Source organism: Lytechinus variegatus, chromosome 3 (assembly GCF_018143015.1).
Source record: "Lytechinus variegatus isolate NC3 chromosome 3, Lvar_3.0, whole genome shotgun sequence".
NCBI lineage: Eukaryota > Metazoa > Echinodermata > Echinoidea > Temnopleuroida > Toxopneustidae > Lytechinus > Lytechinus variegatus.
The window spans coordinates 12,124,134-12,141,291 of NC_054742.1; the positions used below are offsets into that span (position 1 = coordinate 12,124,134).

Sequence of the window (17,158 nt, forward strand, 5' to 3'; positions counted from 1 at the left end):
ATAGCGATTCGCATGAAATAACTTACTATACAATCTTGTAGATTATGCCCCAGGCAACCCGTGTGCCAATTTTCGGCGCGATCGCGCGGTCGACGGCCGAGATCTTAGGGGGGGCCTGGGAGGCCCCCCCCCCTGGCCATAGGAACTCCCAAAATACCCCGGCCTAGATAGGGTTAAGGAGCACTGATAACTCAACAAATTAGATACAAGACAGGAATGATCATATAGCTTTCTTCAGAATAGCTTTGATTAGAAAAGGTGATTCCCCACAAAAGACACAGAACAATCTATTGATGGAACACATTTGCAGGGAGGAGTGATGGATATGCATCTATTTTTTTTTGCAGGAAATGCACTTGATGTCATCCATTCAATGAATGAAACAAGAATACTTTTTACCATTTATGACACTTCAGTTTGCTATCTTTTGTTACAAAGGGCTGGATATGTGAACTACAGCATTGCCCTTGATCTGTCACGGTATCTTGTCACTGAGTCTGCATATGTTCCTATACAATCAGCCCTTGATTCATTGTCTTCTGTAGGAAACTTGCTCTATGGGACTGAAGGATATTATTACTACAAGGTATGTGTCATTCAGCTTATATCACATGTTTTCTTCCAGTGCATGCAATAGTTTCAGGCCTTTCTAACATTTATTTTTCTTTTCGCATGCTTTCTCTCTTTCTCTTTGTAGTTGGTAAATTGCCACTTTCTCTCCACACACTTTGTGTACCATTTGATCTAAATACAACTTAATCCACTTATCATCATGTCTAATTTCACGTTTACTATACCCATGTCATCTAACATCCATAAGGTCTAACGTCACACTTAGTCAATACGATTATCTGAACTGTTCATGAACCAACTTATTCCACAAAGTGTAAAATAATAAGCCTATATGAAGAGGAAAATGGACGATTTGGCAATAAGACTTAATGAGAGATAAATGAGTATTAGGTCAAGTTATGGTTGGACCACGTGGTAGTTAGACCTCATTGACAGACCAAGTGGGTTTAGCCAAGATGATGTTAGACGATCTGAGCATTAGACCATCTGCTAGGAAACCAAGGGGATATCAGTTGTTATTTATGAGTATTTTTATTGTAACAACATTAACATATTTTGCTAGTGAGTTCATTTCACTGCTTGCAGTGATCTATGTGTGTCACACAAGAAAGAAAACAGCACAGCAGAGAAATAATCTTCTGGGTACTTAATAATTTGCATTTAGAAGAAAATGTTTGTGGGGTTTCAGGGAGCGTTTCTTGAAAGGACCTGCCTGACGTTTTATCTGACAAGTTTCATTTTATCCGTCAGTTACCATAGTAACAGTGCCTCTCATTCAATCAGAATCAAGGAAAGATGTCAGATCTGACAACTTGTTGGACAAATATTGATGAAATGCCCCCCCCCCTGGGCATTTTTTCATGATCATGTCATTTACATCATTTGTATATCATCCCGTTTTGTTCTTGTTCTCCGTGTTTGTTTCTTATCCATTTTCTCTCTTTTTTCTTGTATCTAATGTCCTGTTTGATGTTGTTTCACATGCCTTTTTGCAGTTGAAGTACATTTTATTTATTCTTAATCTCATACCTAGTTATCACTGAATAGTAAGAAAACTCCTGACTTCCAAATTCTATTTTTTTGAAAGCTTTGCCTGTATGAAATATTGGAACTGGGAAGCCCTTGCATAAGGCCTATAGGAGTTACAAAAGTTAGTTATCATTGGGTTTGCACTGGGACCACCTGATTATTCTTCCATAAGTAGGGTCCTCTTTGCAGAGTATATTCATATTACTTATTTAAGTCATTTGTTAAAATTCCTGTCTAGCCACCAAAGATGATTGAATTGTTTATATTCTAAAATAAGATGTCACATGTGGAAAATAATATTCGGAATTAGAAGTGATGTAACTCAACTACATATTTTTGAAAGATTCCTAGAGATATTACTATTGATGTGATGTTTTGATTACAATTATTATATTCTGATATTCCATTATCTTCAGAAATATGTGCTCAATTTATTTCGTGATCGTGTTAATGCTCTTGGAAAAGAAGATACAGGAGAACATCTTGACAGGTGAGAATGATATTTTTTTGTTCTAAAAAGATGTTTTGACAACTTCTTTAGTGTTTGTCTCACCCGCATAGCAGAGTGAGACTATAGACGCCACTTTTCCGACAGCGGCGATATCAATATCAAATCTTAACCAAAGGTTAAGTTTTTGAAATGACAGCATAACTTAAAAAGTATATGGACCTAGTTCATGAAACTTGAACAAAAGGTTAAGTTTTTGAAATGACAGCATAACTTAAAAAGTATATGGACCTAGTTCATGAAACTTGAACAAAAGGTTAATCAGGTATTACTAAAAATCCTGCATGAGATTCAGGTCACATGACTAAGGTCAAAGGTCATTTTGGGTCAATGAACTTAGACCATGTTGGGGGAGTAAACATCAAAATCCTAACCTAAGGTTAAGTTTTTGAAATGTCATCATAACTTGGAAAGTATATTGACCTAGTTCATGAAACTTGGCCATAAGAGTAATCAAATATTTCTTAACATCCTGCCTGAGTTTCAAGTCACACAACTAAGGTCAAAGGTCATTTAAAGTCAATGAACTTTGGTCAAGTTTGGGGTATTTGTTGAATTTCCATCATAACTTTGAAAATGTATTGGTCTAATCCATAAAACTTAGACATTAGAGTTATCAAGTATCACTGAAAATCTTGTACGATGTTCAGGTCACATGACCAAAGTCAAAGGTCATTTAAGGTCAATAAACTTTGGCCATTTAGGAGGTAATTATTAAATTGCTGTCATAACTTTCAAAGTTTATGGATGTAGTTTATGAAATGTGGACATAGATGTAATCAAGAATCAGTGGCAAGTCTTAGGTCACATGATCAAGGTCAAATGTCATTTAGGGTTAATGAATGTAGTACTGTATCATTCTACAAATGGTTTTTTTGTGAAAAGTTATTTTATAGTAATTTCCAAAGCCAGCACTGCTGCTATATTGAATCGTCAATGCAGGTGAGACTGCCAGAGGGGCTCCACTTGTTTAATTATTCATGATCATGCAGATTGTTAGGGTTAGGGTTAGCTACGTATGTTCCTGGAGGTTGTTTCATATTGAAACCAATTTGTAAGTTATGAGCAACTTTGCGGACAACTAGTGATCCTTTCTTAGGCACAAAGTACTATAGTTTGGTGTATATCATTTACCACAAGAAAGGATAACCAGTCATTTGTAAAGTCACTTGTAACTTATGAAAACACCCATTGCCTTTGATCAAGATGCACCCAGAAAGCCAACTCAAATTTTAAATGAAATGCATTGGAAAAATTGCAAATGGCAATGTGTATTTCCTCACCAAGAGAGAAGTTCAACATCATCAAAGGAAGGATCCTTGATTATAAGGGTATTTTTCGTATCTTCATCAAATATTAGATCAGATTTTTGTCTCACCTGCATAGCAGAGTGAGACTATAGGCGCCGCTTTTCCGACGGCGGCGGCGGCGTCAACATCAAATCTTAACCTGAGGTTAAGTTTTTGAAATGACATCATAACTTAGAAAGTATATGGACCTAGTTCATGAAACTTGGCCATAAGGTTAATCAAGTATTACTGAACATCCTATTAGAGTTTCATGTCACATGACCAAGGTCAAAGGTCATTTAGGGTCAATGAACTTAGACCATGTTGGAGGAATCAACATCAAAATCTTAACCTGAGGTTAAGTTTTTGAAATGACGTCATAACTTAGAAAGTATATGGACCTAGTTCATGAAACTTGGACATAAGGTTAATCAAGTATCACTGAACATCCTGCATGAGTTTTATGTCACATGACCAAGGTCAAAGGTCATTTAGGGTCAATGAACTTTGGCCGAATTGGGGGTATCTGTTGAATTACCATCATAACTTTGAAAGTTTATGGATCTGATTCATGAAACTTGGACATTAGAGTAATCAAGTATCACTGAACATCCTGTGCGCATTTCAGGTCACATGACCAAGGTCAAAGATCAATGAACATTGGCCGAATTGGGTGTATCTGTTGAATTACCATCATAACTTTGAAAGTTTATGGATCTGATTCATGAAACTTGGACATAAGAGTAATCAAGTATCACTTAACATCCTGTGCAAGTTTCAGGTCACATGATCAAGGTCAAAGGTCATTTAAGGTCAATGAACTTTGGCCATGTTGGGGTTTTTGTTGAATAACCATCATATCTCTGTAAGTTTATTGGTCTAGTTCATAAAAAGTGGACATGATAGTAACCATGTATCACTGAACATCTTGTGCGAGTTAGAGTAGTTTTCAAAGTCAGCACTGCTGCTATATTGAACTGCGTGATGCAGGTGAGACGGCCAGAGGCATTCCACTTGTTACTGTTTAAACTCACCTTACTTGGATGTTACAATTAGAGACGTTCAGATACCTTCTTGAATGTTTACACTGTTTCATTTTTATACGCCCGTCCTAGGCGGGACGTATTATGGTTTCACGCTTGGTATCCGTCCGTTAACTTTTCCTTGTAAACGCGATAACTTCATTTTAACTTAATCTAGGCTCATATTGTTAAGTGTGTATGATACTAGCATGGATCCCAGGAAGCCTATTGATTTTGAGGATTTTGAGGTCAAAAGGTCAAAGTTCAAGGTCACAATGACACATTTTTATCTTACCCTTCTGCAGTCCTTGTAAAGGGGATAACTTTAGTTTAACTTACGCTGTATCCTAGACTCATATAATTTGGTGTGTATGATACTAGTTGTTTGGAAAGAAGGCTTCAGCAAATGACCTGATAACTATTGAATGACACAAAAATGAAATTAAGATTTTTTTTCAGCCAAGTTTAATCAGGACCTTGATGACAAGAAGCAGGAGGTAAATGACCATTTCGTAAGAGGTTAATAAGGTTCCAAAAGGGTAGAAAATTCACCCACTTCTGCTTTAATAATTATTTTGCTGCTGCTGCTCAAGAGCATGAATAATCTTCACAATCCTGCCTATGAAATGCTTTTGGAAGGAGTTTATGCACTCATTTCTGATGAACAGTTTCACCTTCCTGTGGACAATGACAATCATTAGAGCCATGTCACCATTTTTCGGGTATTGGAGCCACTTTCATGCAAACTTTACTAGTAACTCAAGTACAATCTTTACACAGTTTTGAGCAAAGTCTCTGATGATGAACACACCTTTCCTATTATCCTTCAGCTTGCATTTAACCTTCATCACCTCTACTTTCTCCTCTCCGAACCATCTTCACAATAATAGGGCAAGGCCTCGTCGAAGTATTCCTTGTGATCACTCTGTGACTCACACAAATATCCTCATGTTTAAGATCAACTCCTATTTCCTTGACTAGATCAATCACCAGCCTGCTGGTATCTTCTTGGGATGTCTCCTGGAGGCCGAACACTTTAAAGCTGTCTTGGCATTAGTATTGCTCTAGACGGTCATCCTCGAAACGTGTTGACTGGAGCTCTGGATGAGGAACGTCCACAGCAGCTACAAGCTTTTAGAATCTGCATAGCCACTTTCATAGCAGACGTAACAGCCTGAGTCACCACCTTGGACACAATGTCAGCAACCTATCCACCCCCTTCTTTCATTTTGGTCTGGCTCGAGCTCTTAGTTGGCTTTACTCCACTGGCAGCAACCACAGCATGTGAGATAGTTTCCTCCAGCTGGCACAGATCAACAGATGGGATGCTCAGTGCATTCAGTGACACTTCATCATCAAGGACATCAAACAAGTTATATTAGATGCCATAACAAAGTCAGAAGCTTATGATGATACAAAACAGAACTTTCTGATCTGACAAATAAATTTTATTCCCAATTTCAAACCTTCGTTTAACCAGATAATTGTTGTCTATGTTCTCCTTAGGTTGGCACGGAAGACTCTCCTGAGTGCATTCAGACATCTGGGTGATAAAGATACTTTAAATTGGGCTTACAGAGAATACCAGAAATGGATGGAATCTGGCTCAACGTAAGTTGTTAAGGTTAATTACTAGTATGATAGGGGATGGGTAGGTTAAGGGGAAGAAGGTGAAGGGAGAAGAGCCCTTGAAGAGCTGCCAACTTTTAAGAAAAGTCATGATTTTTATGTCAAATTATGCCATTACGCTTTTGGACTTCATTGTTACGCTTTTGAGGTACCGTAGAATAGGTCTGTACGCAATTTAATGTACATGTAGTAATACATTACACACTGGCGACATTTACATGCCTGACTAGGCAAGCTAGAGCTTGACAAAAGTTATGTAGCACCATGGACAGATATTTCTGATAACCATCCTGTAGGGTTGGCAAAACTTGGCATTTATGCACATTGTGCATCTGTTATGACCTGAGCTTGTGGATTACTACTTTCTACTTTTAAAGGTTGGCAGCTCTGCCCTTTTCAAATTTTATGTTGGATGTTACATTTCATGGCAATATAAACTGAGATCACAATTATTTTCTTTCAAGTGGGCAAGGTACTCATTGGATCAAGGTCAAAGGTCATTGCAGGTTAAACAAAACAAATAGATATTGGTATTTCCTCCTTATTTCAAATGAAAGTGATCTAATCATTCATGTCCATATTCTTTGAGGCTCATATAAAAAAAATGTGTAAAGTATATATTTGCACACGGAAATTTGTTTTTAAATATATTCCAAAGGTGAATATTTAATATTTAAATATCATAGTGTTAACGTAACAGTTATGTTGAATTGAATAATATAGAGGTATAGGATATGTTAATTGTTATTTGATGAAATTGACTCCAATGTTTTATCTTTCCAAAAGAAATAAATTGATATGATCTATTTCATTTTCCTTCAGTACTGTAGGAGTAAACTTACATCATACTGTTCAGTGTGGAGGAGTACAAAAAGGTGGAATTGATGAATGGGAATATGCTTGGAATAAATACCAGAATACAAGCTCTCCAACAGAGAAATCTATTCTTCAGAATGCCTTAGCATGCTCACAGGACATGGATATACTAAGCAGGTAAGTTATTTCAAGGTTTCACAATGTTTGTACACTATTAAAATATATAGACTATATCAGAGTTAGCCATGTCACAAATGACCTGTAATGTTAGTATTTTTCTACACTTAGATCAGGTACTCACAAGTAATAGAGGTTTCTCATGAATGGCTTTTAATCCTTTTTGAAAATTAGATGCCTCCTTCTGATTCTTGGAATGCACCATGAGTGAACAATATATTCCTTTAAATAAATGCATGCATGCACCTTTCAGCACCCAGAGACTGTCTATTTCTATTCTAATTGAATGTTGGTGGGTCAATGATCGGATTAGATTTAGGGCCTCAGAGGTTGTTGTTTGAAAAATTAAGAAGATTAAGTGTTTAATTTATTCTTAATATAGCTGTTGCAAAGGCATACATTTCAAAAGTATGCAGTCAAGAATCCATCTAGTTTCATAATTAAGCTTGACTGTCATCAAATGTCTATAATATATAATGGTCTCACTTAATTCATTAGATATTATACTATCATAGTATTAACATGAATGATCTTCAATTACATATTTATAGCTCTCCAAAATGGCTACAAAAACCAAAGTTAACATTCAGTTTGTTCTGAGCAAACTTGTATCTGAGCCTCTTGGGATTGTTTGTGAAAACTATGATGAAATGAAAGGGTTACAGACAAATTAACATCAAGAGTTCAAACTTTTTAAAGAAAGGTTCCACAAAAAGGTCTTGTTGCGATAAGATTAAAATGGTGATAGTTTTATAGGAAATTTGTAAGGTAAAATCACTTGAGTGCCTTTACTTACTTAAAGTTATAACGGAGCTTTATAGGATGTTTTCATCACTGAATGAATCTTCAATGGAATCCTGCTTCCAATGATTCACTGATATTATCTTCTGCTGCATATAAAGTTATAAGCACCTTTCATGTTATTCAGGTACCTGATCTTTGCACTGAATACTAGTAAGATTCGTCAACAGGATTCTGATTCAGTGATCTCAGATGTTGCTTACCAACGATCAGGGTCATATTTGGCTCTCAATTATGTCATTGACCATTGGGACCAAATTCAGAAATCGTAAGTTCTCATTTTCAGTGTTACATTCAGAACTGTGATATAAAGTTGCCTCTGGGACTAGGATATTACAAAGATATGAAGGACTTTTGATCTCAGCTGTCAACTACCAAAAAAACCTAGCAAACTCCATCTGAAATATACCAAAAACATATATTTTTTTATTCATGATTTGGTCCAATTGATGCAAATTTATTCAAGAAGTACATAGTGTAATATATAAAGCACTCATATTTACTTGAGATTTGTTTTCAAATAATATCTATTTAACATCTTTGAATCTTTTTTGACAAATTTACCTTCTTTATATCTTTCTCTTTTATTTCTTATTGCATTTTGGTATTTATACATGTATTACTCTACCCACCACTAGTGGTCGCTATGTATATTTTTAGGTGGCCCATCTTACTCTCCCTTTAAGCATTTACGTTATAACTAAAGAGTAAGCCTCTCTTTACTACAGTTTACCATTTTGTTATCTATGTAGAATTGGTACGCAACCATTTGTGATGGAAAGTCTCATTACTGACACAACCTGGTGGATATCTACACAGACTAATTATGATTTGGTAAGTTAACATGTTTATTCTTATATGCCTGTCTATGTTGTTAACTGGGGGCTTGTTTTACAGCATGTTAAAACTTGGATAAAAGTGGTTAGATAATTTTGAAAAAGAATGGGACAATCGCAACATTTATACTTACCTCTCCAAGAATACTCCATTAACATTATTTTTCTCTAGTTTGGTCACATAATGATTCTTGAGAGCCTAGTCCACTAAACAAAATAATATTCAAATGAATATAGAAAAAGCAAACAACCATCATGATGGAAATTGCACTAAAATTTCATATAAAATGAAAGAAAAAAATGTTTTGCCATTTATGTCTTCCACTGACTATTTCTTTAGTATTGTATAATGCAATATATGAAATATCTACTTTTTTTTCTTCATCATTAAAATGTGAAACGAGATTTGATTTCTCCCTGAACTTATAACATTGTCGATTTTGTGACAGTGATTCAATGAAAAACTTCCCTACTACCAAACTGCACAATTGAAGTATTCTTTATTCCATATAATGAGTGTGTGACATTGTTGGCTTTCTCATATCACCTGTGGTATGTATATAATTGTGTTGTAAAAATAAGCAAAATTAAAAATGTGTAAACTTAATTCACATCCGTTTTTGAAGAAATTTTCAATGGTATGCTTGTTTGAGTTTTCTTTCTTTTCAAATAACAAACAAAATATTTGGATGGACTTGACCTTTAAAGAGCCAAAATCACTTGAAGTCCTTTCACTTTGGGCCATTCCCAATATGATAGAAATGTGCTTAGTTGGACCTTCCTTACAGAGTAGGAGGCAAAGGATGTCTACAGCTTCATGCAATACACAGCAGTATACAGTAGCCCAATGTTCCTGAAGAAAGTAAAAAAAATGTTACATTGGCAACATTATTTCAGAAATGATATCATTGGATTACAAGGAATGCTATTGATATTAAATTTCAATTGTTTATGTATGTTTATATCAACAGGTGTCTAGATTCTTTTCTAGTGTTAAAGCTTTAACAGCTCAGCGTACCTTGAAACAGGCCCTCGAAGATATATTGATGAGAATCTCATGGAGGAAGAAGTATGAAAAACAAGTCACTCTCTGGTTCAAGGAAGCCACTAATCAAAGATCATAGTCAAAGTTGGAGACTTAAAGGAAACCAAAACTTAAGAAGAGAAGTAATCTTATTGGAAGGAGTAAAATGAAAGTAAAAATTCAAAAAAAGTCTCATCAAAATCGGTTATGAAATAAGCAAGTTATGGGAGTTTGAAAACTCTTGTTGTACTGTCTATGGGCATCCTCAAATTGGCAAACGTGCTTCAAAATAGCTGATTTTGTGGACAACTCTCCATTTGTTTTGTACACAAATTTTCAGATTTTCCTCATTATCTTTCAAATTGCATCTTGCCTCCTTCTGAGCACAACATATGTCATGTGAAAATATAATCCACACCATATATGTCAAGGTCATGAGGAGATAATATGAAATATGTAAAATAAAGGGGAAAATCTGAAAATATGTGTACAAAACAAATGGAGAGTTGTCCACAAAATCAGCCATTTTGAAGCACGTTTGCCAATTTGAGGATCCACATAGTATGTATAACAAGACTTTTTAATTGTCCATAACTTGCTTATTTCATAACCGATTTTGATGAAACTTTTTTTAATTTGTTCCTCTCATTTTACTCTTTCCAATAAGCTTGTTTCTCTTCTTAGGTTTTGGTTTCCTTTAACGATAGAGCTGAGGTATAATGTATTTACACATTCTGTTCCATCATATGATTTTAAAATATCTCAGAAATCTGGAGGTACTTCAATTACAATGTGACAAAAAAAATTCACCATTTTGGTTTAATCTTTTTTGCCATCATCGATGGTAGTTGTTGCTTGCACTTGTTTTATTGATCATGTGACATGTGATTTGCTTAAGCTTTGGTGACGAGCAGTCTTCTAGAAGTTCAAATTTAAGAAAAACAGACATTATTTGTCAGCACTACAAAATCTAAGCTGAACAAATTTAATTACATTGTCTTGGCTTAATGAATAAAAACAAATTTTGGAGATAAATGAAGGGTATGACTAAGGATGATTAGGTATTAAAACCTCATTTTTTACTACACAATGTACTTTAGATTACCAGCAACCAGGTATTATATATTTTCTCATTAGTAAGTCAGATAGCTGAGAGAAGAAGATAAGAAGAGGCAAGCAAACAGGAGAGAGGAAATTGTGGTCTACAACATTAGTGTCAAAATATGAGCTTGATACAAAATATGTTAGTATTTCTTTATTCTCTGATATTTATTCATGGGCTTGTCATAATCCAATTGTATATGTAAGAATAGCTTTATGAAACTACCTCCACCCATGATTTCCTATTTCATCTGACATATTTTGTTCTTATGTTCTAGCTCCATGAAGTGTTATTTTTAACAAAGTGGATAGTATTCTGATGATTTAACTTAGGTTATTCCAGACTTAACAAAAACTTTAACATATTGATCTGACTTCTTCAATTTTCCTGAAAGAGACAATGAATCAAATAATTCATTGAAATGGTACCCACATATTATTATTGATTAAACTTATTTGATATTGCATTTTTTAACATCTTTTCCCTGCTGGCTTTAAATAATTTGTACTTGAGTAACTTACACTCCTTTAGAGTATGGTTCAAGTTAACATGTGGTTAACTGAACCATTTATACTATCAGATATAAGATTGCTCTTTCCATCATCAGTAAGGTGTCTTGTCAATTACAAGATTATTTAATCATAACAAGGAAAGAAAAAAAATACCTGTTTCCAAATCACACAACTTTGTTGTAACAAAATTGATTTTGTAATAATAATTGTAATTTGAATAACTTCATTGTGGAAAAAAAATTATGCATGGGGAATCACACTAATGGACAAGCATGCAACTTTCAAAACATATCTCAAGTGTCAGTTAGAAATATTAGTGATTTGATGAATGTTAAGGCACTCTTAATGTATAATGTATTCTTTGACCCTCTCGCACTTCTCCTGCCAGCCACTATTAATATTTTTTTCTACAGGTCAGTAAGCTTCAAATATACCTTTTCCTCACAAGTGAAAACTCCTCATAGTGGATATTCTCTCTGTTTATACCATTTTATTGCCAGTAAGGTAGAAGAAAACACATGTAATGACACCTAGGCCCTCAAATATACCCCATTCAATAAGGTGTCATTAAATTTTGAAACTTGGTTTGATTGATTTTGGATTTATTTTGCCAATGTGATGAATGATATTGATAATGCTGCCTTGTTTTTATGATAAATATACAAGCAATCATGTCCTCTCAACTTGTTTACTGTATGATACATATCTCATTACATCCTATCAAACAAGAAGCATTTTTACAGGTTAATCTAGTTCACCTGTAGGGTACTAGAACCCTGCAACCACATACATGATATTAAGACAGACATTTATTGTACAGCAAATCCATTCTGAGGGAAATCAACTAGTTAGCGAGTCTTTACATGATCATGTATGGTCAATTACAGCTATGTTATTTTTAAGTTTGTTGTATTAAGACCAGTAGTCATTGTCAGTTGAAATAATAGTGTTTCATCCAACTACGGTATAAACTTTTCTCATACATTCCCATATTTCATGCTAATAAGTAACTTCTTTCAAAGGAAATTCATACATTCCATATGATAACCATTTGTTTTATCTATTTTTATTTATTTATTATATATATTTTTTTATATTATTACAACAAGGGTTTCTATAGCAGCCAGAAAGCCGATTTGCATAACCCTTTGCAAAAATTTACATAAAAATACATTCAACATCAAATCAAAAAGCTCAATTTACATGAATTCTACATCATAACAAACAACAAAACTCATAGAAATGTTGTTTATCATGTTGGGGACGTATGTGTTGAATTATGACATGCGGCCAAATAACATAAAAACAATAAGTTCTGAATAAACCAGAAAGTAGCAATGGAAGGAGGGAAAAAAAAACAAAATGTGAGACTGAGAAAAAGAGGATGAGAGAACGAGGAGGAAGGGTGGGAAGATCGGGGGCAAGAGAGAGAGTGTGTGTGTGTAACAATAAACGTCTCTACTATCATACCATAGAGCTATTAATAGCTCTATGATCATACCTTGATCATGGAAGATTTGAAAGGATCAGTATAAGACGTACATTATTGGAGTTAAGCGGATGCTATGAAATGAAGCATACAATACATAAAGACGTTCATAATATCATAATATAATTTAACATAGATACTGATAGTACATGCATTGAGAGATAAAATTGTATTTTAAAGTTGTAGAAAATACTAACAGATTAATTCAAAATTCACATCTTAATGGCAAGATTCGTTTTTCTTTCCAGTATTAACATGATTCAAATAATGAAAAGATGAGTTCATCATCATAAGTTTTTTTAAACAGAGCAAAGGAAAGGGAGAAGAAAAGACAATAGAATAGGAATTAGAAAAATATGGATATTGAGCGAAAGTCAAAGAGAGAGAGAGACTAGGTAGAAGGAGAAAAGTAAAGAGATGAACCGAGGTAGGAAAGTAAGACGGAGGGCATAAAGAGAGATTGCTAGTCACGACAGAGGGACATGCTAATATTCATTGATTGTACTTCCTAATAAAATTTGACATTTACTAAACAACAACATTTTCTAAACAGTGTTTTCTGGGGGATATTACTTATAGAATGCTTTAATTTTGATAAAATATGTCATTGTGGGTTGTTTCCAGTATACTGGGGATGAGAGCAGTGTCTGCACACTTTATAAACAATTTATTTTTCTCCCTTTTCACATCCCTCACCCTTTCTGTCACTTTTATTCCTTCCCTCATTTTCACTCTGTCTATTTGACTTTGTAAATACAACTATTTCCTTTTAGAGGAGATATTCCTTATAGAAATAGTAGATTTTAAGAGCATAAATCTATTTTATTAAATCTTGTTCAGATTTATTCAAAATTGAATAAACAAAATTTCAAAGATATTTAATTTTCATAGGTTGAATTCTTATATGTGTATAGTAATAACTGTTTCACAACTTTCTTTATAAACATATATTTTATTTTTTGTTTGTTTTTTTCACACATGAAAAAAGTGTGCAATTATGTTTCATAGCTTACAGTGTAAAATTTACTCTTTTATTTAATTTCATTATTGTTTTTAGAAATGTATGAAGAATAAAGGATATCATGTCATTCCTTTGCATTTATCATGTACATGATCACATTATGTTGCTACTTCAGGACATATTACTCTGCATAAAAAAAATTACAAGTATGAATACAAAGGCAAATCTAAACGAAAATTATATTTTTAAGAAGATCATTGCAGAAAATTAATTGAGTGCATTACATCATGATTATTATAATTCATACTATTTTGAAAGGAAATAGTTACTGTCATTCTTGTCCAATTGGATCACATTATTAGTCAATGAATGAGAGGGCTTTTACATGTAGCAAGCATTGCATGTGCGTTGATTTTGCTTGAAAGCTTAATCTAAAAACTTTCTTGTGTGCTGTTTTTGTAGTTTTCTTTTTGTATATGGTAATGCATAAAACTAGCATTCATTTTCTATTGTGTATGTTGGCACATGAGACTAAAGAAGTCAAGATGCTTCTTAGACAAAATGTCAAATTTATTACTTTTTTTGGGGGGGGAGGAAGAAACACAAATCTAAAGTTAATGGCCCGTATTCTGAAGTCCGGTTTTAACTTAGACCATGGTCTAACTCATGGTCTAAAATCATGGGAAGCCAAAAGTGTCAAATTTTTTATTAAGTTGTGTGTTTTTTATGAATACTGTTCTCTTTCCTGATTCATCGATGGTGAATCTAATTATTGTTTATACTTCATAGACAATTATGAATGATTTGAGAGCCAAATGAGCTGACATATGATATCTCTACCATTAGTGATTTATGTAACAATTGGCTGTCCATACTTAACCACAACTTTAATCCTGAGTTTAAGTTAAACCCAACTTCAGAATACGGGCCATTGAATTTACTTTTGAACTAGTCATGGAATTTGTAAATCAAGTGAAAAAGGGAGCTGTATATTCTCAAACCAGTCACATTTGTTTTCTGCTGTAATATCTTCTTGGTATGAGAGGTAATACATGCTGTACATGGCTTGTGGTATTTAATCAACTATTTGATTAGTGATACAAGTTTTAATAGAGCCATATTTTTTTCATCAATTCTCTGTGTAATATTTTATATCAATTCTTTTTGTATTCTGTCAAATTGGTTGCATATCCTTTTGAATTTAGGTTAACATTTGATAGGTATACAGTATATCAATTTTTTAATGTAATATCAGTGGATTGGCAGTGTACTTCTCTTCAAAAAGTTGAAAATGTGGTTTTGTAGTAGTGCTGAGTAGTGTAGATATGATACATGGATTTTGAATAGCACAATTTTCTCTTGTGATTTGTTAGGTGTACCATAGGAGCTTATTGAGGGTTCTTAAGGATTTCTAGATCTTATGGTGAGTGAAGAAGTTTGTAAACCATTTAATGTTTGATTATTTGCCAATGAATTGTAGTAAAGTATCATAATTGTTTGAAATGTACATTGTTGTTTGAAAATAAGTAAGATGTGGATTGTTTACATACATGATGAACAAAATTTGTTTCTTTTTATTTTATGTTACCTGTACTATGTTATATTGGCTGAATATTTTGCCACTTTTCTTTTCTTACATTAACTTTGCACAGAACAGGGTTCTAAAGTAGGTTTATATTGCCTTTTTTGTGTCATATTATTTTTAGTACTCATCTTGCCATTCATTTGAGTCCAGTACTTAAAAAAGAGAAGAAGAGAAGGTAGTAAAGAATGTAAAAGACAATCAGGTGATAAGAACTGAATAATTGACACCACGGATATAAAACTAAAACTGATTGATTACAATATTTTAATACAATTGTTCAGTAATTTTACAGTCCAGTACTAAGGGATAGAAAGAGGTATAAATGATAGAAAAAGAGAGATAAAAACTTATTGTATATAAAAGATTAATGTTAAAGTGACTTAAGATCAAGTGAGAAGGGATTATAAAAGGAGATACATAATGTTTAAAGTTTAAAAAATAAAAATGAGACTAATGTTTTTGCAGAGGAGGATATACTACCAGACTTCTCCAGATATCATTTATCACTAGATAGTTGATACTTCTATTGAATTTTTATATACATTTTCATTTATAGGCGAAGTTTAAGAATAGATTTTCATTTTAAAATGATGTTTATGGCGTTATTTTTTTTCCAAAATATGTGTGGATATTAAAACTGAGAATGAAAAGAGATGTTCAACTCATTTTTGTTATTGTGATACATCAAAGATATGTCTGAATTTGTTCTCATGTTACAAGATCGCATCAAGACACCCTGAATGGAAAAGGCATTTACTTTAAATCTATAGTGTTTTAAAATGCCCAGTTAGAGAATATATTATGCATCACTGTTTAGTACACATTGCAAGAATTATAACACTACGTTTATTTCATTCAGGGAAAAGTCTTTGCCCAATTTAGTTTTCAGTTAAACAGGTTTTTGGATTAATCCCCCCCCCAAAAAAAAAAAAAAAAGAAGTAGGATATGCAAATCTAGGGATGATTTGGAGTGAAGACATTGTTCAAAGGAGAGAGAATAAAAAATAAGTTTACAGCGAAAGAGACTGCATAATGTGATAATAAATCTTGGATAAATTAAAATTCATAAAACAGAGAGAAAGTTATGAAAGTACGAGGGAGAGACGGATATTAATGTTGTAACATATATTTAAAAGGATTTCATGTGAATTCAGTGGCATGATGAGCCTCAAATTTTGAGGGGGCCAGATATGGCGGATGGAACAAAATTTCTATTAAAAAATGGTAGCGAATGAGCCAAGGTTTGCACAATCGTCTTTCCTTCTGTTTTTGGTCTTTAGCATTTTAATCAGATTCTAATAATGGCAGTGGGCCTCTAAGACTTGCAATGATATTCCTTGAGGAGGAGGACGAAGAGGGAGGGAGGAGAAGGGACATGAAAAGAAGGGGAAATAAAAAGGAAAGGCTTAATTGAATACGAAATTAATTTCTGGATGACTTTTGTGACATAATCTTGCACAAAACTAGATTTGTATTTCTGCAATGTCAATTTTATGTTGGCTCACTATATTTTCTTCCTTCACACCATGTTGTGGAAGAGCCGTGGTGTAGTGGTTCTGACTCTCGCCTTGTAAACAGAGGGTCGTGTGTTCGAATCCCACCGCGGTCTAGCGTCCCTTGGCAAGGCCTTAATCCACACTTTGCCACTTTCGACCCAGGTGCTAAATGGGTACCCGGTAGGATGCGAAAGATATTGTATGTTTGATTTTTGCCAGCGTCATAATGAGGCTTCGATGAATGCAAGGAATGCTCCACAGGGAGTGGAAATTGTGCACTTTTCGTGCTTGATTGAAATGAATCCAATG

The 17,158-nt window shown here is 33.9% G+C and overlaps 1 protein-coding gene across 2 annotated transcripts in view; it reads left to right on the forward strand.

The window, feature by feature from the left end:
• LOC121410231 (glutamyl aminopeptidase-like) overlaps positions 1-13,365 on the forward strand; it is a 69,892-nt gene extending 56,527 nt beyond the window's left edge. The window contains exons 12-19 of one of the 2 annotated variants that reach the window (XM_041602170.1): positions 439-586; positions 2,019-2,092; positions 5,928-6,032; positions 6,873-7,043; positions 7,972-8,112; positions 8,597-8,678; positions 9,652-9,822; positions 10,406-13,365. In XM_041602170.1, the coding sequence (XP_041458104.1) occupies positions 439-586; positions 2,019-2,092; positions 5,928-6,032; positions 6,873-7,043; positions 7,972-8,112; positions 8,597-8,678; positions 9,652-9,804 (874 nt within the window). In that variant the 3' untranslated portion in view covers positions 9,805-9,822; positions 10,406-13,365. Of the gene's footprint in view, positions 1-438; positions 587-2,018; positions 2,093-5,927; positions 6,033-6,872; positions 7,044-7,971; positions 8,113-8,596; positions 8,679-9,651; positions 9,823-10,401 lie in introns of both variants that reach the window. The other variant, XM_041602171.1, reaches the window with a different exon arrangement.
• The last annotated feature ends 3,793 nt before the right edge of the window (positions 13,366-17,158 follow it).